At 38.0% G+C, this 22553-nt stretch overlaps 1 protein-coding gene across 3 annotated transcripts in view; it reads left to right on the top strand.

The window, feature by feature from the left end:
* Positions 1–22553, top strand: part of LOC101736889 (hemicentin-1) — a 104768-nt gene that overhangs the window by 38813 nt on the left and 43402 nt on the right. For all 3 annotated transcript variants that reach the window (XM_062669821.1, XM_062669820.1, XM_038012258.2), the window contains exon 2: positions 416–537. In XM_062669821.1, the coding sequence (XP_062525805.1) occupies positions 416–537 (122 nt within the window). The remainder of the gene's footprint in view (positions 1–415; positions 538–22553) is intronic.

Here is a 22553-nt window from a genome sequence, read left to right as displayed (position 1 = left end):
AATTTTATCTAGAAGGACTCTTAGATACCGACTGAGTTCTCGCTGTAGTTGTTTTTAAGTAAATGAAAAAGGGGGGCGCTAAAAATAATTTATTCTCAAAGTTGGCAGTAGACAAAATAAGTTTGGAAACCCCTGCTCTAAGGTTACCTACCAGCTTACATAGAAAAAATAATGTCCCTTTTGTAGAATCGTGTTGAATATATCCATAGTGCTGATAGTATATCAGCAAATCGCATATTATGCTAGATCAACATGACTAAATTGAATTTGCAAATTGTTGAAGGCACCATAAAAGACGTATCGTGAAGTCGTCGGCTCACGATTGCAGCATGACGTGCAAGCAATTTTGAAGATTGCACGTAAACCGCCCCATTCTTCCAGCTTTGGCTAATAAAGAAAAAAATCTTTCCTACAGATGCCGTTCAGAGGTTTGTCGAGATGCCATCGTATACGGAGGTGAATCCAGGGGAGGACGCCTTACTCAAGTGTCGGATATCAGAGAAGAGAGGTGTTTGTTCCTGGCAAAAAGATAATAAGGTAAGATTGAATTAGTGTTATCGTGATTTTTTCGTAGATCAAAGTATGACTACAAGGGAAAATTGTAGCATTATATATGTAGTATTAACTTCGGTTTTCGCGTCGTCCGTAACCACGAAAACTGTATTCGAAACTATATTCGCAGTTAGAAATGAACTTATAACAATAAAAAATGCGTGATTAAACTGTAACAGTAGTTTTAACTATTACTTTATTAATTACTAGCTGACCCAGCAGACTTCGTAGTGCCTCAATCGACAAATAAAAGACTTAAACTCTTAAAACAAACAAAACGAATCCGTCCGACGGGGGACACATCAAAGGAAAAACAAAGTTGTTATTTTTATTTAATTCCGAGCATTTTCATTTTTATCTACCTTAATATCTATGGGCCCTGACAATAATGACTGCTTTACTGCCTAAATAGTTACGATCGAGATACTTACTCGTTGGTGCCCTATGCTATCGCTGTCTCATTGTTGCTCCAAAACATAGAATTCACGAAAGATAATGCATAAACGTTTCAATCCGAATAACGTTTAAACCTTTTAAACCTTCTCTGGACTTCCACAAATAATTCAAGACCAAAATTAGCCAAAACGGTCCAGCCGTTCTCGAGTTTTAGCGAGACTAACGAACAGCGATTCATTTTTATAATTATTAGTTAACGTATTTTTAAAACAAACACAGTACGGAAATATGTAAGCTTACGTTACGTTTCATTAGAAATTTGCTCATTAAATACTCGTTAATATTTATCCCTGGACTAAATTGTAACATGAGTAAATTAAAAAACGTGATTCCTGTTTGTGACGCGAAAACGTTGGAGGTTTGAAATGGTCGTATTAAATTCGTCTTTGCCTTTGTTGTTTTGTGGTGAAATTTCAATAGAAAGGAAATCGTTTTTTGTTATTTTTCATAGATTTGTGTACACGTTCGTTTATTTTGGGTTTCCTAAATGAGTCCGTTCGAATTTATTTCGAGTTGGCTCAAGAACTAGGTGCGTGTGTAACAGGTCCTTTCCGCGGGTAAATTTCTTTTTATAATATGACTAGCAAGCCCGGCAGACTTTGTAATACCTCAATTGATAAATAAAAGACCTAAACTTTTGTACAAAATAAACTTAAAAGAAACAAAAGGAATCCGTCCGATGGGGGACACATCAAAGGAAAAACAAAATTGTTATTTTTATTTAATTCTGAGCATTTTCATATTTATCTACCTTTTAAACCTTCTCTGGACTTTCACAAATAATTCAAGACCAAAATTAGCCAAATCGGTCTAGCCGTTCTCGAGTTTGAGCGAGACTAACGAACACCAATTCTATATATATATATATATATATATATATATATATATATAAGATAAGATAGATACTTAAGAGATTTATGCTAGTTTAATTTTTGGACGAGTAGACAGGTAGACAAAATTACAATGATACCGGTGTTTAATATTATCAGCCTATAAAGTCTACTGATAAGTATAAATCACCCTGAAGATTTACCACGATGACCGGTCATGCGGTGCTCGCATTCAATGGATTCCCGCAACCGAAGTCAGGCCGACGGATCCCGTTGTGGAGGATCGACCCATGCTGTGACTTCTGGTGCGCGTGTGTTAATTTGAAAGACTTTGAGCAGTGTGTATTCGCCATGGTGATACTAGGCACTGAAAAAGTGCTAACAAACTCAAATTCAAGAATTCAAAATAAGACGTTCACAACGTATTTATTACGCAAGCTTTTTTCTTGTATGAAAAGGCTGATTTTATCCGAGCGCGGACGGGGAACACAATTTTCCCTATAGGCTTTTAGGTAGGTTTATCGTAAAGACCGAGAAAAAAAACACACACACACAGAAAAATGTTTGTATACGACGAAGGCAAAAAGAAAATTTACTTGCTCGGTATGTGAATAGCTGACAAAGTGATATTGAAGGAATTACTTCAGTGTCGATTTTGCGTCGGAAACGCTAAAACAACAGCAGGGGATGGTTTTGATAACGTAAATGTGAACAAAACTGATCCGCCCAAAGATTATTCGGATTGAAACGTTTATACGTTATCTTTCGTGAATTCTATGTTTTGAGCAACAATGAGACAGCGATAGCGTAAGGTACCAACGAGTAAGTATCTCGATCGTAGCTATTTAGGCAGCGGAGCAGGCATTATTGTTAGGGCCCATAGATATTACAGCGTGAGTGAGACCAACCTTGAGACATGAGATCGAAGTCTCAGTTGTATTGAGATAACGGTTCTAATACCCTTTAATGTGGGAGGCATTGGACATGACACATACTTCAACTAAAGTTTATTTTCTTATTTATGTGGACAAGCTCACGGCCCACCTGTCGTTATGTGGTTACTGGAGCCCATAGACATCCACAACGTAAATGTCGCCACTTAACTTGAGATATGAGTTCTAAGGTCTCAGTTTTAACAGTACAACGGTTGCACGGCAGAAATAGGCAGGGTGGTGGTACCTACCCGTGCGGACTCACAAGACGCCCTACCACCAGTAATTACGCAAATTATAATTTCGCGGGTTTGATTTTTATTACACGATGTTATTCCTTAACCGTGGAAGTCAATCGTGAACATTCGTTAAGTACTTATTTCATTAGAAAAATTGGTACCCGCCTGCGGGATTCGAATACCGGTGCATCTCTAGATACGAATGCACCGGACGTCTTATCCTTTAGGCCACGACAACTTCAACTACTTCAACTAAATATGAATAACTACCCAGAAAATTAAATGTGTCATAAATTTAAAAGCACAAAACTATCTCACGTAATCTCATTTTACACGTGTTTTAAAATTACGAACCACGTTAACGTGTTTCACGTTAAACCACAGATTCGTGCATCCACTTAAAAAGCTATAAAAGTAAATTGCAGCTTTCTAAGTAAAAGCTCGATTCACGGCCTTGTGGTGATAAACGGGCACGTGTGCTGAATAATGATACAATCAGCATTAGAATTTTTTTCTCGGTAGGGCTGGCACTGTATTCTGTTCCCGCATTGTCGAGCCGTTACGTTACTAGCTAATGTTGGCAACCTTGAAAGAAGATTTTTTTAGTCTAAAGAGCAATAGTAAATATACGTACAGATATTCACGTTTTTCTTGTTGGGTTATAAAAAAAAAATTATTATTTCAAGAATTCGAACAATTTTTGTTTTTATGTAATCATTTGAAGTTCAATGACCTCAAGCCAGGACTATGTACTGTATGGATATGTATGGATGGGTGCAAGAAACATACACTCACAGACATCATCTCACAGGTCCTACCATCATTACTGGTGGTAGGACCTCTTGTGAGTCCGCGCGGGTGGTTACCACCACCCTGCCTATTTCTGCCGTGAAGCAGTAATGCGTTTCGGTTTGAAGGGTGGGGCAGCCGTTGTAACTATATTTGAGACCTTAGAACTTATATCTCAAGGTGGGTGATGCATTTACGTCGTAAATGTCTATGGGCTCCAGTAACCACTTAACACCAGGTGGGCTGTGAGCTCGTCCACCCATCTAGCAATAAAAAAAAAACATCAAGTACGAAATATTATATTGTATTATATTATATTGTAACAAAGGATCCGTTTTCAACTGGGCATAGATTTCGGGTCTCGTGATATAATCTACCGTCGTCAGTAAATCCTACATCAAAGAGATGATCAATAATGTTTTACCTCTTAATTTTTACATAAAAATCATAAAATAAACTTTCTTTAGTTTTCGCGAATCGTATACAAAAATTCAAACTACTTTTACTGTTTTATTATTATTGCTCTTTTAGGCAGACAAGCATACGGCCCAGCCTGATGGTGAGTGGTTACCGTCGCCCATGGACTTCAGCAATGCCAGGGATAGAGCCAAGGCGCTGCCTGCTTAGCAATTTAAAAAAAAACGCGAGATATAAACAGTAAAGGGGTTTTAATTTACCTTAGTTGATTTTGAACTTCAAAAGCATTAATATTATATTTGTTTCTGGACTAAAAGATTTTCATATGATACTTTCGCGTCGTTGTTTGATTAATTCAATATACGCTGATAGTTAGGCGTATTTGCTTGTGGCCGTACCACAATATAAGCCGGCGTGTTTCGTTATCATCCTGCCTATTTCTATCGCAAAATAGATGCGCGTGTTCGATAAGTAGGAGCCAATATTCAATACAATTGAGACATCGATCGCATTACTCAAGATGAGTGGCAGCATTTCATTTTTAATTTTTTTATTGCTTAGATGGGTGACGAGCTCACAGCCCACCTGGTGTTAAGTGGTTACTTGAGTCCATATGCATCTATAAGGTAAATGCGCCACCCATCTTGAGATATAAGTTCTAAGGTCTCGGTATAGTTACAACGGCTTATCCACCCTTCAAGACGAAACGCATTACTGCTTCACGGCAGAATTAATTTTTATTATAATTTTGCGGGTTTGATTTTTATTACACGATGTTATTCCTTCACCGTGGAAGTCAATCGTGAGCATTTGTCAAGTACGTATTTCGTTAGAAAAATTGGTTCCCGCCTGTGGTATGTGAACACCGTTGCATCGCTAGATAGGAATGCACCGGACGTCTTATCATTTAGGCCACGATGACTTCAGATGTCTATGAAGTTGATATTTGTGATGTCTATGAAGCTATAGGTGGGTTGTGGTTGTGAGCTCTTTCTATCAGAAACCTGGAATTAACACGTTGAACGACACGCGGCCCACTACCGCGGTCAAGGGCGGATCCAGGGGGGGGGTCACGGGGGTCATGACCCCCCCCTGAGCTGGTTCCAGGACCTAGGTGGACCACATATTGAACATAATGATTTAAGGACATAATACTTAGTCTGGCCATAAATACTGTTACAATTAAAAATAAACAAAATATTACATTTGAATTTAGAATCTGTCATTTTTATATGATTGCTCATTGAGTTTTCTCATTTTGGCGCCAATACAATTCAATACATTGTACAATATTTTGCGATATTAAAATGGAGTGGGGTGATAAAAAAAACCGAATCGCTGTGATTGCATTACGCAAATCCTACTATGGAGCCAAATTTTTTAAAATTTTTTTTTATTGCTTCGATGGATGGACGAGCTCACAGCCCACCTGGTGTTAAGTGGTTACTGAAGCCCATAGACATCTACAATGTAAATGCGTCACCCACCTCGGAATTTTTAAAACTCTCCATACGCTTGATATTAGTAAAATGTTTGTGTACCGGGCTATTAATAGGTGCAATGAGACCTCCTCTGTTTGTGACAGAAAAATATCTAGCCGTCCATGTAATGTTCGTACGAAAAAGGTGGTCAACGCAGTAAGGGAAAGAATTCGAAAAAATCCTGTTTTTTTTTTTTTTTTTTTCCTACCTAAGCTGATAGCCTTGAGAGGCTATGTCAGCGTAACCCTAACTTTAGTAGGTGAGCTCACGGGGCTCAAACCTGACGATGTTGCTAACACGAACCCTAGCAAGAGCCGTGCTTCGCAGAATCTACCACCGGATCGGAACGCGACCCACTGAGAAGATCCGGCGAGAAACTCAGTGGGCTGTGTCTGAGAGTTAATTTATTCGTCGAGCCCTTCGTCGCAAGCGACGGGTTCGACGAGAACGGTGACCGGTGCTTGAAGTACCTAAAAGCACCGTTAGTGGATCGGGAGGATCCGAGATGACGTGTTTTGGGCGACGTCGACTGCTTTCCATTCTGTCCGCAGGATCGGGAATGTAGTTACCGGCGGCCACGATGAGAGGGTTCTCGTGTCGTGCCGCTTTATCGAAGTGGCGCATGGACGCCGACTGTATACTGATGGACTCTAAGTCCAGGTCGTCATGGAGGTCGACGTTCCTGACGAACCACGGGGCTCTGACGGCTATCCTGCAAAAACGGGATTGAATAATTTGAAACGATTTTAGGTGTATGCGGGCCGCGTGAGCGAACACTACACTTGCATAGGTCATGACGGGGCGTATGCAAGTTTTGTAGAGTGTCACCTTATTTCTAAGGGACATTTTACTTCGCCTACATATCATCGGGTAGAGACGTCCTAGAATGAAGGCGGCACGGTCGCGTACCGTCTTGATGTGGGGGCGGAATGTCATCCTACTGTCGAGGGTGACGCCTAAGTATTTGACCTTCGGAGCCCACGGTATGGGCTGGTCGAATATCGTGATTGGGCGAACGGCGGGGGCGGAGGTATTGACGCGCCTAGTCGGGAGGGGGATGCTCAGCGTGGTGTTCGGAGGGCGACCCCTTTTGAAGAGCACCGCTGTGCTTTTCGTGGGGTTGATGTCGATGCGCCACTTCCGGAACCACTGTCCCATGGTGGTAGCTGCGGTCTGAAGTCGTCGATGAAGCAACGCCTTCTTCCTACACGAGTAGTAGATGGCGGTGTCATCGGCGAAGAGCGCCAAATGGGTCTCCGGAGACCGGGGTATATCATTGATATACAAACTGAATAGTAACGGGGAGAGGGCGGAGCCTTGCGGGACTCCGGCTGTGACGTGACGGGGCCGGGAACGCGTTCCCTCGACTCGATATCGGAACGAACGGTTCGACAAGTAGTCTCGTATGATGAGAAAAATCCTGTCCGAAAGCAAAATATTTTATCTCGGGATATGAAGATAGCACCTGAACCATGTCGCGTATTTTAAAATATGACTTAAGACTTGCAGCCTATAAGAGACCTAATGGTCATTTCTTAACTGATAATTTAAAAGAGAATAGGGTGGTAAAATCGAAACAACTACTGAAACGGTACGCAAATGGAGGTCATAGAAAATTTTTGTTTACGAATGAGAAAATTTTTACAATTGAGCAACATTTTAACAAACAAAATGACCGTATTTATGCTCAAAGCTAAGGAAGCTTCCCAATTAGTCGATAGAGTGCAACGTGGGCACTATCCGACTTCAGTGATGGTTTGGTGGGGTATTAGCTATGAAGGAGTGACTGAGCCATACTTTTGTGAAAAAGGTATCAAAACATCGGCACAAGTGTATCAAGATACGATTCTTGAGAAGGTAGTGAAGCCCCTTAACAACACCATGTTCAATAATCAAGAATGGTCCTTCCAGCAAGACTCGGCGCCAGGTCATAAAGCTCGGTCTACGTAGTCTTGGTTGGAAACGAACGTTTCGGACTTCAAGAGAGCTGAAGACTGACCGTCGTCTAGTCCCGATGTTAATCCGCTGGATTATGATTTATGGTCAGTTTTAGAGAGTACGGCTTGCTCTAAATGCCATGATAATATGGAGTCCCTAAAACAATCCGCACGATTAGCAGTGAAAAATTTTCCCATGGAAAGAGTGCGTGCTTCTATTGATAACTGGCCTCAATGTTTAAAGGACTGTATTGCAGCCAATGGAGACCACTTCGAATAAGCTTTTTATACTTTAAATTGTTTTATATTTATGTATTAAACTAACACACTGTAAAAGTAATAAATGTTATTTGCAATAGAATTTTTTTTCCCTTTGTTTCAGTACTTATGGCAAGACTAGGTATATTGTTGCTCCTTATATTGCTCCTTAATTAATTTAATATAATATAATAACTTTGTATGATGGCAAATGTTTGGGAACGAACGCATCGAAAATTTGAATTTTACCGCGCCACACTCGCGCGCGCTTGTCGACTACGTATAACGTCTAGCTAGGCCTAACCTCAAATTGAATCCTAACCTCAATCGGAATCGGAACGACTAAACTTCAACATAATATCATAACATAGTTCTAAGTTAAAAAACTAAAATTTCTTTATACCTTTAATGTGCTTATAATAAAATACCTACTTTTTACTTGTATCTATTGTTATCAAAATTAAATTATAAGTTCTTGACTTGACCATGACTATGTGACCCCCTCCTGGCACCAAAGCTGGATCCGCCCTTGACCGCGGTCTAAGGTACTATACCATTCGGGCCAAGCCAAAATCAGGGAATCAGGAATTTTTTTAAAGATTTTCGTTCTAAGCATTTATAGAGTGCGATAATTTATTCACGGAAAATAAAAATTGGCTACTTTTACCGTCTAGTTTTAAGATATTTTAAAAGGCTATATTCTTGATAAAAACCACAATTTTCTATTGGATGTGATAACCAAGGCGTTCGATTCGGCTAAATGGTCACACGGCTCAGTTCCGAATGCGTTTTGTTTGATAGCTGCGATCTGTGGCTTGTAGGAAGCGTTTACGTTGGAAACCTCCATAAACACGTCATTACGGATCCTCCTGATCCATTAACGGTGCTTTTAGGTACTACAAGCACCGGTTACCGCCCTCGTCGAACCCGTCGCTTGCAACGAATGGCTCGACGAGTGAATTAACTCATAGACACAGCCCACTGAGTTTCTCGCCGGATCTTCTCAGTGGGTCGCGTTTCCGATCCGGTGGTAGATTCTGCGAAGCACTGCTCTTGCTAGGGCCAGTGTTAGCAACACTCCCGGTTTGAGCCCCGTGAGCTCACCTATACGCTAAGGAGAAGCTGAAATAGCCTCTCAAGGCTATCAGCATAGGTAGGAAAAAAAAAGTTGGAACCCTCACGCGGCTCACGGGTGACCCTCATGGTTCAAACGGTTATGTAATATTTTGATATGGCGTTCAACGTGTTAACATTGTTCATAAAGTAATCTTTCTACATATAAAAACCTTGTAGCGTCTAAATATGAACATTCAGTCAGCAAGAGGTCGTAATCTTGATAATACTCATTCACGATTTTCGGCTAATACTTTGTTCGAACTATGCTTCAACAACGCCAATATGTAAATCCGGGTATATCTTATCGTAGAACCCATAAGGCAATTTGTCAGCTCGGAAGGGTAGGTATTACCGCTGGTTTCATCTTTGTCGTTGTAAAGAGAAGACCCTTTATACCGCAGATTTTAGCCTTATATCTCAACGTGGTTAGAGGCGTTCACGTTATGATTTCTATGATGTTCCACTCATCATCGGGTGGGCCCTGAGCTCATTCATCTGTCTATGCATAAAACAAACGAATACACGACTAGAAGACAAGCAGTGAACTCTAGCAAGTCAGTTAAGCATGTGAAGCTATTAAAGTTTGAATGAAATATATTTGGACCACACAAGAAACCATTTTTAAATTAGTCCATTGTGTATGAAACCTAACATTTAAGGTGTTGATTGTATATCTTTAATTTATGGAAATGAGATCCCTTATTTGAGTATTCATTTGTTTAGAATCATGGCCATTGTTGGCGCTACGTGTTGGGCTTCCAAACGAGGCTGAATTAACATTTAGATCTAAGATTTTTACTCATAAAGCTTGCGGGTTTGGATTTTAGTTAGCATAATGCGTAGTCAACGGAGCAGTCTTAAAGAGATTTTATCAGCACCGGAAATAAACAAAAAAATTATCTAGTAACACGAAACACTTCCAAATTATCTTTGTTAATCTCGTGGTTGCGGGCTGTTAAGATTTAGCTTAGGCTATTTTGAGTTTTTAACAAAAGTATAATATGTGAACGTGTAAACACGGTTGTTAGCCTTATAAGCATAGGCAATGTATGCAAGTTTTTCTTTCAATGTCATTCAAAGAAGAGAATTGCGGTAGGCAGCGGCTTGGCTCTCCCCTTGGCATTGCTGAAGTCCATGGGCGACGGTAACCACTCACCATCAGGTGGGCCGTATGCTCGTCTGCCTACAAAGGCAATAAAAAAAAAGAATAATTATTTAATATCTTACATGATATAGTAATATTGCTTAAAATATTAATTTACTATTAGAGATATATTAAGGGCTTTAAATGTTGTTTTCACATTTAAATTACATAAAAACGCAGTTAAATATTATATTTTTAATTGACTGGAGTATTTGATAATAGTAACTATAGTATAGTAGCTATACTGAGACCTTAGAACTTATATTTCAAGGTGGGTGGCGCATTTACGTTGTAGATGTCTATAGGCTCCAGTAACCACTTAACACCAGGTGGGCTGTGAGCTCGTCCACCCAACTAAGCAAAAAATAATGATTGTATGTTAACGGTATAGGTATGTTACATGGTAACGGTAGACAGTAGGTTGGCTCTGCCCCTGGCATTGCTGACGTCCATCAGCGAAGGTAACCACTCACCATCAGGTGGCCGTATGCTCTAGTCTATACTAATATATAATAAATCTACAGCGGTTTTTACGGATGTTCCATTATAACTACTGAACCATGCATCCGATTGACTTGAAACTTGGTATCCATATAGAAAATACATGTACTTAATGAATAGGCTAATATTTATATGATGTTGGACTCCCTAATAATAATGACAATGAATAATAATGTTAATTTTAAATGCCCAGCGAAGCGGGCGAGTACGGCTAGTGTATCTATCTATAAGGGCAATAAAAAAAAGTATTATATTGTAATGTTAACGGCGGTAGAGCGTATTTTAAGCCCATACCGCTATGTACCACTATCCTGCATATTTCTGGTGGTAGGACATCTTGTGACTCCGCACGGGTAGGTACTACCACCCTGCCTATTTTTGCCGTGAAGCAGTAATGCGTTTCGGTTTGAAGGTTGGGGCAACCGTTGTAACTACACTGAGTCCTTAGAACTAATATCTCAAGGTGGGTGGTAGCATTAACATTGTAGATGTCTATGGGCTCCAGTAACCACTTAACATCAGGTGGGACATGAGCTCGTCCACCCATAAACATTTTATTATGATGTATATAGGCTGTATGCATATAGGCTTCAACAGCATTTAATACCGTATTGGTCGTGAATTCGTTTGCCAAGCTACAGAAAAACTGTTGATCCTAATCAATTTTTTTTAGGTCTTGTCGAACCAATTTAATATTGCATTGTCGACAACGCGACGGAAATACAAAGCTTTTATGAAAACATAAAAATGAAACGAATATTTACGGTTCTGTGTGCGATATATTTTTGTTAATCAATTTAATCAAATATCGGTCTATTCTTTATTGTTTTTATTTAAACGGCTTCCATTGAACTCTATGGGCCTGGAAAGAAATGATTTTCAATAAAATCTAACGCTAATAACTGTTGGTTGCTTATATTTATAGTAAAACTAGCTGACCCGGCAGACTTCGTAGTGCCTCAATCGATAAATAAAAGACCTAAACTTTTGTATAATGTAAACTTAAAACAAACAAAAGGAATCCGTCACGGACGGAGGACACATAAAAATAACAACAAAATTGTTATTTTTATTCAATTCCGAGCATTTTCAAATTTATCTACCTTTTAAACCTTCTCTGGACTTCCACAAATAATTCAAGACCAAAATTAGCCAAATCGGTCCAGCCGATCTAGAGTTTTAGCGAGACTTAAGAACAGCAATTCATTTTTATTACGTATAGATATTTATATATGGATAAATGATTCATTGAAACAACACGCACGTATCACGTATCACACTATGATGATACTTTTTTATTACGTAGATAGGGGAAAGATCTCACGGCTGATCTGGTGTGCAATGAAGCGTGTATATCACACATGTCTATGGGCTCGGGTAACTATACTTGAATCCTTAGATATCATAACGACAATGCCGCAATCCATCTGCAAGTTGAGTATTCCCTCGGCTCTCCCACTATTCACAACGAATGACGGCTTCGTCCAACAAAATAAGCAGAATTGAGGACATCAGCGCAAAAGTGGTCTAATCTTACCATAGTATGGAGATAATGAGGTTCGAATTTACTATTACACTGCTTTGTAGGTAAAAACAATATGCACAAAATAATGTTCACAAAGCCATCTTGTTATCTAGGGGTCAAAATAGGGATAGGTCGGTTTTGCTTTGAATATCTATAATTTTTTAAATAAATTGCAATATATATAAGCACGAATATGAAAAATTGTGGGTTAGGTCACTTTTGCGCAGACCGCTACAATTATGGTTCTAGCCTAGTTCAAACAATAACGCGGTACACTTCATTAAAAAAGTAACTTTTACACAATAACAATGCTTAATGATGCTTCTGCCACTTAACACCCTACGCCGGTAGAACGCATCTTCAGTGCCTAATACGCAATTATAATTGATTAAAATCTATATTTTCAAACCCGCATGAAGTAGATTGTAGTTATGTCAACATAAGTGCAATCAGAATCATATTTTGTAACACATACAGTTCAACAACTATTTTAGATTGCAAATACAATTCAATGTGATATATGTTACCTTAGTCAGTTTGCGTTGGCTTCGTTTTTATTGTCTACGAAGGTTTTCATTGTTCAAGGCGGAAAAATACGCTCTTTTTTTCAAAAACGCTACATAATAATGTTAATCGATTGTTAATGTCGCGAACTTAATTAGTGTCGACGGACTGCCGTGAACAATATTTCCCAAAGTGACAGCGCCGGAATTATTCTAACAATTTTTAAAAGTACGAGGGTGAATCTAATGTAGAGAATAAATATATAGAATAAATAGATGTGCATAAAATAACATTATAATATAGAAGACCGCGATTTGATCGTACACAATATCGATCGGTTTTGTTTTGAAAATTTATAATGTTTTAAATAAATTGCAATATATATAAGCACGTATATGAAAAATTGTGGTTTAGGTAACTTTTCCTTAGACCGCCACAATTGTGGTTCTAACCTAGTGGAACCAATAACGCGGTACAATTCATTAAAAAAATAACCTTTACGCAATAATTATGTTTACCACAAAATCGAATCTATTTACGACCCAAGTAATAGTAGTGATCGAAGAGACTAAACAAATTGTTAGATTTTCGGTGAAAACGCTACACGTCATCTACATATTTACAAAACATAAGGATCAGACCACAAAACATATAGATATTGTAATAGCATTAACGATCACACAATAGATATTATTTAATTTTATTTTATTAAATTATGCATCTTCTAAATAGATTCGTTGAGTGAAAACCCGGGCGAGCAATTGATTTTCTTGTTGAAAGCGATCATATACAGTGGCTCAAATTTTTTTTTTTTATTGCTTTGGTGGGTGGACGAGCTCACAGCCCACCTGGTGTTAAGTGGTTACTGGAGCCCATAGACATCTACAACGTAAATGCGCCACCCACCTCGAGATATAAGTTCTAAGGTCTCAGTATAGTTACAACGGCTGCCCCACCCTTCAAACCGAAACGCATTACTGCTTCACGGCGGAAATAAGCGGGGTGGTGGTACCTACCCGTGCGGACTCCCAAGAGGTCCTACCACCAGTGATTACGCAAATTATAATTTTGCGGGTTTGATTTTTATACACGATGTTATTCCTTCACCGTGGAAGTCTAGTTTCAAGTTGGCGTCCAAAATGCTGGGAGTCCTCAACTGAGCGAAGCGGTACTTCACGCCTGGACAAAGACTTTTGCTTTATAAAGCACAAGTCCGGCCTCGCATGGAGTACTGCTCCCATCTCTGGGCCGGGGCTCCCAAATATCAGCTTCTTCCATTTGACTCCATACAGAGGAGGGCCGTTCGGATTGTCGATAATCCCATTCTCTCGGATCGTTTGGAGCCTCTGGGTCTGCGGAGGGACTTCGGTTCCCTCTGTATTTTATACCGTATGTTCCATGGGGAGTGCTCTGAGGAATTGTTCGAGATGATACCAGCATCTCGTTTTTACCATCGCACCGCCCGCCACCGGAGTAGAGTTCATCCATACTACCTGGAGCCACTGCGGTCATCCACAGTGCGTTTCCAGAGATCTTTTTTGCAACGTACCATCCGGCTATGGAATGAGCTCCCCTCCTCGGTGTTTCCCGAGCGCTATGACATGTCCTTCTTCAAACGAGGCTTGTGGAGAGTATTAAGCGGTAGGCAGCGGCTTGGCTCTGCCCCTGGCATTGCTGAAGTCCATGGGCGACGGTAACCACTCACCATCAGGTGGGCCGTATGACCGTCTGCCTACAAAGGCAATAAAAAAAAAAAAAAAGTCATTGCTTAAGCTACGACATTAAAGTATTTGCATTAATATATAACTATTTTTTAAATTATTAAAAAAGTTATGTCGGTAGTTCGACTCACAAGTTAGACCGGTTAAATTAAACTTATGGTGTGGGAAAATTTCGAATAGTTTATATTATGTCGTTCAAAAGCGTAAACTTCGTGCAGCTACCCTATTACCATGACCCTCAGTAGAACTCGCGCTGTTTGGTAACTGGACGTTTTAATCAAATATGTTATGCTTATAACTTTGCATGTAACGTGAATAAGATTTTAAACCTATCTATATATTAATACGTGAAGGAAAAATTTTGTATCCCTTATTACGAAAATTGCGCGGACGGAGGAGTATGAAATTTCCCACACTTATAGAGAATATAGAGAAGGAGTGCCGAATGTTATTATTTTTTAAAATTATGCTTAAAAAAAGACATTAAATCAATAAAAAAAAACATTACACACACTACCATGTATTTGACGCATACACGCATGCATACTATTTATTTATTGTCAAACTTTTGTTATTGCTTAAAGTCTGTGGTCAAATTGAGAATAGATTGATATTATTTATCTTTAATATTATCTGTCTATAGTGTAGTCTTGACGAAATCTGGGATTAGAGAAGTAAAGTCTTTGACAATAGAACCATAATAATGTTCAAAATTATAATTTCAATTAATTATAGTCGAATTTCGACTACTGCGGGACCACTAGTACCTATAGATAGGTAAAGATGGAACAATTACGCACCTCACCTTTTTTGTGGAAATACAAGGAAAAAGCTTCAGTTTTGGACGACTTATGCTTGACGAAGATTTAAGTAATGTCTGTCGCATAAATTATAAGACTACTCACAGTTCAGTTCTAAGTCATGTATATACCAGTTTTTCTAATGTAATACGTGATTACCACAAGCTTATGACCGACTTCCGCGATGAAGGAATAACATCCTAATTTGCGTAATTACTGTACAACTTTGTCAATGAGTTTCGATAACAACTTAATATGAATTATTCAGAAAGCTATTCTAGACTTCTATAGAACTATTTCATAGCGAAACTTGGTACACGTTGCGATTATATAGTTGAAAATTTTGGAAACGGTTCTCAACCTTGTCGAATAGTCGCAACCTCCTAATTCTATCTGGTTATTATATACATTTGGGTACTAATTCCTGGAAAGCTTACAGATAGAACAAATACCTTTATCTTTAAGATGAACACTCGCATTTTAAAGACGAAATTAGAAAATTTTGTTTTATAAATAACTAGCTGACCCGGCAGACTTCGTAGTGCCTCAATCGATAAATAAAAGACCTAAGCTTTTGTATAAAATAAACTTAAAACAAACAAAAGGAATCCGTCTGACGGGGGACACATCAAAGGTAAAACAAAATTGTTATTTTTATTTCATTCCGAGCATTTTCATATTTATCTACTTTTTAAACCTTCTCTGGACTTCCACAAAAAATTCAAGACCAGAATTAGCCAAATCGGTCCAGCCGTTCTCGAGTTTTAGCGAGACTAACGAACAGCAATTCATTTTTATATATATATAGATAATATCTATTATGTGATCGCTAATGTCAATTGAGTACTAATTCCTGAAAACCTTACAGATAAAACAAAAACTTTTATCTTTAAGACGAACTCGATGACTCGCATTTTAAAGACGATATTTGAAAATTTTGTTATTCTCGAATAGTCCTCAAGGACATTACACTTCGATCCGCAGTTCAAGCAGCGTTGAGCTCTCGCCGATAATTACCACAACAGTCACGAAGCTAACTCCCGTGATTCATGCCGATGTCCTGGGAACGTTGCCAAGCTGGACTGCCTTAGGCCGTCAGGATTACCGTGGGAAATATTAATGAAAATCACAGCGTGCACGTCGAACATTTGGTTTGAGCTTTGGGGAAGTTTAAATGAATTTCGATTTATGTAGATCATAGCTGTGTTGCGGAACGACACATAATTTTTTTTCATTATTCTATTACCATGTGGATTCTGCTTCGAATGGCAGAATAGTCTATATTGAAACAAAATTATTAGGCTCCAATTACGTTTATTTAAGCTATTGCCTTATATCTAACTGGTGGTGGTAATATATTGGTGGTAGGATCTCTTGTGAGTCCGCGCGGGTAGGTACCACCACCCTGACTATTTCTAAAGTGAAGCAGTAATGCGTTTCGGTTTGAAGGGTGGGGCCGCCGTTGTAACTATACTGAGACCTTAGAACTTATATCTCTATGGGCTCCAGTAACCACTTAACACCAGGTGGACTGTGAGCTCGTCCACACAAGTAAGCATTAAAAAAAATATCAAAATATCGGAATTTATGTTTAGACTTTCATAACAATTTTAGCAGTAGTTCATGTCATTATCATCTCAGCCTATAGCTGTCCACTGATGAACATATGTAGGTATCTCCATTCGATATCTTATAGCTCAACTGGCTCATGTTTATTTGGACTAATTGTAACTACTTCATTTACTTCTATTTTCGTAATCCTGGACTGTCAAGTCGATTTTTCGTACCAGCCACACATAGCTAAAGGTCTAAGGTAATAGGTATGGTTAACTGTAATCTTATTCTTACTGGAATTGATTTCAGTTGTGTAGTAAGTATCACGGTTGTATCTCCTTTCAAATTTGAATGCGTGATTTTTTAGCGCCAAAAATAATGCCTGTCCGTGCGTGTTGTAAAATTCCGTTTTTCCAAAACTTTTAATGTAATCAATTTAAATCAGTTGTACGAGATTCACAGCATGTGTCTCATTCCTTAAATACATTTAACGTTTATTTTTATTTATTACTTACTAGCTGAGTCTGAGTGAAGCTAGTCTGAAAAGAAGTAGCCTAAGTTACTTCTTATATCATCAGCAACCTATCAGTGAAAGTCTCGCCGAAATCAGTCCAGCCGTTTCAAAGCTTAGCTGGAACAAACAGGCAGAGAAACAGATAGACAGACAGACAAAAATTGTAAAAAAATGTTATTATGGTGTATGTACCGTATATATATTGATATACATGTAGTAAAAAGCGGTTATTTCAATATTATAAACAGACACTCCAATTTTATTTATATGTATAGATGTTTATATGATTATGCTTACATTATGTTTGTCTGAGATGTTTATGATATTAAATATTAACAAATAAAAGTTATTAACTGAATTATTTCATTTATTATTCGGAGGTAGGTCATAATGACAATGTGGAACGTTACAAAATTTAATCATAATCATTTTTTTTAAATACATTGTTATTTCCAGGAAAGAGTGAATGGTAATTGTTTTAATTTTAATATTCGCAACGTGATATGTAGAAGAAAAAAAACGTTGAGGAATCTGATGATATAGCACGTTTGAAACGGCAATTACTTCGATCTTGCTTAGTCATAACAAGTCGTGGAGCTACTGCGCCACTGATGAGCTTTTAAGTTTCGTTTTGGGCTTCGAGAAAAGGCTCTATTTTGATCGTAGCTTTTCATGTAGTGGTAATAAAGAAAATGACAACATAATTGGCCCTATATTTAAGTTTAGTTTAGTTTCATATCATTTTATCATTTGCAAATTTAAAACATTAAATTGCTCTCCTGTAAAGATGCAAAAATGTCGCATATTATACCAAATACTGTTTTACCCGTCGATATGATTTTTTTGTTCTACCTATACTAATAGTCTTGAGTGGCTATTTCAGCTTCACCCTAACGTGTAGGTGAGCTCATGGGGCTCAAACCGGAAGTGTTGCTAGCATTGGCCCTATTTAACGCAGGGGAATCCGTTAATTAACATCCCTGGTCCTAGAAAGAGCCGTGCTTCGCAGAATCTACCACCGGATCGGAAACGCGACCCACTGAGAAGATCCGGCGAGAAACTCAGTGGGCTGTGTCTATGGGTTAATTTACTTGTCGAGCCTTTGTCGCAAGCGACGGATTCGACGAGGACGGTGACCGGAAGATAGATTAAAAACCATCCATCACTAACGCATAAAAATATTCACTTTACTGCATTTATTCGTAGCTCAAAACATATTTCCTCTGTGTTTGTTCCTTCCTTCCACGAAATATGAACACTAAAATACAAAATTTAATCACTAGAAACGGAAAACGCATTTCGATGCTAATTCCGTAAATAGAATTCAACAGTACATTTCTAATTGTGTTGTACATTAACATTCACTCGCACTGCGCCTACCTTTTATAAACAAAACCGCGCAGTTGTACATAATAATTTTACTATTCTCGTCGTCTTCGGGAAATACCTACTTCGTGTTCTCTATTTTCGTTTTGTAACAATGCGACGGTAATTCAGCTTAGAATAGTTAAGGAGTTAATAATAGGTGGCGCCTTCGTCGGAGGGTTAGATTAAGGGTGATTGGTGTTGGAAATATCATAATACCTCGTGGTTTGTTAATGTAATAATTGTATACACTCAGGCGTGCGATTGCAGGCTTGAATAAACTTTTTGTGATGGCGGAAAAACAATAATTAAATTAAAAAGGTTCAGTTTTAAAATTGCATATTTTTTTTATTGCTTAGATGGGTGGACGAGCTCACAGCCCACCTGATATTAAGTGGTTACTGGAGCCCATAGACATCTACAACGTAAATGCGCCACCCACCTTGAGATATACGTTCTAAGGTCTCAGTATAGTTACAACGGCTGCCCCACCCTTCAAACGGAAACGCATTACTGCTTCACGGCAGAAATAGGCGGGGCGGTGGTACCTACCCGTGCGGACTCACAAGAGGTCCTACCACCAGTAATGGGCAGCTTAAGGCATATCTAATTATAGTGGTTACCAAAGCCTATAGAGATCATAATGTGAATGGCGCCACCCATATTTGGAAGATTTGCGCTCCGTAACGAAAGTAAACGGTTAAAGGATAAAGTGTGCAAATTTCTTTGTTCATTTTGTTGTTCCGTTTGTAAACAAAGATTCCATCGCTTGGGATACACAAAGGTGAAGTATTTATAGAGAAGCCACCCGTAACAATTAAATTCATTGTATGCGAAATCAAAGATCGTTTTCCGCGTTTAAATACTTTCTAACCGACTTCTTTTAAGCGAAGACTCTCAATTCGACGATATATTTTTTAGATTTGTTACCTCAGAACTTCTTTGTAAGTGAACCGATTTTCGTGATTCTCCTTTTTATTTGAAAGCTGGCGGTCATCATGTTTCCATGTGGTGATACCATTTAACTTTTATGAAGATGGACCGGTAGTTTTTGATTAACAATGCATATTTAATTGCATATTCCTTATTTTAATTTGCTGAAGTCGGTTTTTTTGTTCTTTCTTAAACATAGGCAGCGGTTTGGCTCTGCCCCTGGCATTGCTGAAGTCCATGGGCGACGATAATCACTCACTATCAGGTGGGCCATGTGCTCGTCTGCCTATAAGGGCAATAAAAAAAAAAAACTATTACCACAGGAAACGCGGGAATCTGGTCTAAGTCCGCTCAGACAATCGCAGCTTTGTTCATTTTTCCAAACAATAAAGAACTACAGCCAACCACAGCTTAAATTCGGGTTAATGCTCACTCCGTTTTGTAAGTGCAACCGACAATTACCGTATACGCGGCAATTGCTCGCGAGTCGGTATACAGGTCCGTCGTCTGGCCTGATGCTAAATCTGGTATTACGTATTATTATCTGACACAGTCTTCGTGGTGGTAGCTTGTGTTGTGAGTGCGTACGGATCTATACCACTATTCTACACTATTTCGATTGCCGGTATTTTTTTCCTTTTTTCGCATTGCTCTTTGTAAGTTCATATTCACCAACTTCAAGTGCTAGGTATTTAATTCTTAACCTGAGCGGTTACAATATGTATACCTATTTAACTATCTTTGTTATACACCTATTAGAGTACCTTCCAATATTATTTTTTTAAACAAATTTATTTCCTTTTTCTGCTGTACGGTGGAGAATTATTTAGCCTCAAATTTGATTAGTTAGGCGTTAATACAAATATATTATACAATACAATATAATTGATATTAATAGCTATTGCATAGTAGGGAAGTCTGGTTTTCGAAAATCGGATCTCGCTGTCTTGAAATCATTATATTTTTCAAAAATCAAAATTATGGCGATACAATAATAGTTCATTCCTTTTTAATAGCAGGAATATCGTTCGGGACTCTTAGATAAGATTAATAAACAAATCACAGTCTAATTGATGCCAAAGGGTCATTGGAGGCCACAATGTGAATTAATGATGTGGTTTATTCATCGGGAAAAACATTCGGTACGTGTCTCTTAGGCTTCATTGTCGCTACGTATATATCACGAATAACAAATTTATTTTTATAGCTTCATTTAATGAAAAATCACTGTTTTTGAATCTTGTACCTTGTGAAATAAGGATCAGATGTTTTTTTTTTGATAATCCCTAATCTGAAATTGAGTTACATTTAAACGACTTTCGAATATTAAATCCCAATGACGATGCTAGATTAGCGTATTATAAATTCGAATCTGAATACGGCCTTGTGAATGTCGTATTTCATAAACTCCGCGAATACTCAAATACAACATTTATATTAAGTGGTTGGTATGCGTTCGTTGTACGGTTAAGAGCTGAGTAGGTTCTAGAAAACTTCACGTACGAACGAATTCACATGTTTGTTATACATATTTCTTGATTGTGTTCGTAATTCATTAAGTGCGCAGTTATGAGAATGTTTTAATTTTGTTTTCAGGGCAGTTTATTAATTATGATTTATTTTTCTCTGATATTCGAATAATCGTTTTGGCTTTGATATTAATGTATTTTATAGGCATACATTTAATGTTTTTTTTTTTTTTTCATAAATCAATTTATTATTCGAAGCAGTTCAGAATTTACTGTTATATTATGTAATTAAATTAAAATGTGATAAAATTTGCAATTGTAGACTCATACTCCAGAGCCAGTAAATAAATACACAGATTGCAATAGTTCACTTAATACTGCTTTCTTTGTAACTCCACTTGTACAATCTTTAGATATCTGCTCACTACTCAATACACTGATTTCTGTGTCGTTTTTTCAGACTACCGCCTTTTTTATTATGTCACGTCCTCACTACTGCCATTGCTCCCACTTACAGTGTTGCTATTTGACAATCCGATAATTGCCTTAAGTTTAACATGATATATTTTATTATTTTTGTTTTTAAATTATCCACGATATTGATCTTGATTTTAATGGATGGGTTTTTACATATTTTGTCAAGTACACAGAGTAAAAATATTAGGTACTTCTTCAAGTCGACACGATAGTGAAATTTTCTTTTAATAAGTTCTTATTACCTTCTAAGGTAGACACAAACGGATGTAAGCATTTTCAGGGTCAGAACCAAACCACTAACTATTTTTCCCAAGCATCATTCATTAGGGGGAAGCAATGGTTCTGAAATTAACAGAATCAGAAACAGCTATTCCAGACAATGCTAATGAACTCTGTTCTGATTGCGGCTAGAGCTAATAAGGAAATTACAAGATCAGTACCTTAAAATGATTTTAAAATCGTACCTAATATAAAGAGATCTGATGGAAAATCACCTGTATCCCAATACAACGAGTTTTTAATGTATTCGTATTTTAATGCACTCGACTAGAATTGCTCCAATGCAATATGACTCTATCATAGTTGGTGCCTAAACAATCTATATAATACAATTCATTCATTTATCCGTCGAAGTAAATTGAATTATCAACGCGAAATATTTAAAAACACCCTAAGCCTACCAGAAAATTAACTACGAAATATCGTGACAATTCGCAATGAATTTACATTCAGTGAGGTTCTTTCATAGTTCACGAGCGTTATTTAAGTCGTGTATAGCACATATCAGAGGCATAGTGTTCTGTGTTGGCGTACAGTCACCGTCAGTCACGCTTCGTGGTCACGCCGTGAAATGCACTGCATTGTTCTATGGTTATGTCGTGTGTCGCAAGTTTCAATAACCTGGCGATTTTTAGAAAAAAAATAAAAAATGAGACTTTAAATGCATTTTTAGTTTAAAAAACTAATTTTCGTCTAAAAAAAAAAGTGTTACTACTAATAAATTTGTGGCAGTTTGCTTACGATTTTCAAAGATTGGCGT

The sequence above is a fragment of the Bombyx mori genome, chromosome 8, assembly GCF_030269925.1.
Source record: "Bombyx mori chromosome 8, ASM3026992v2".
NCBI classification, from domain to species: domain Eukaryota; kingdom Metazoa; phylum Arthropoda; class Insecta; order Lepidoptera; family Bombycidae; genus Bombyx; species Bombyx mori.
This window is presented reverse-complemented; position numbering and strand designations above follow the sequence as displayed.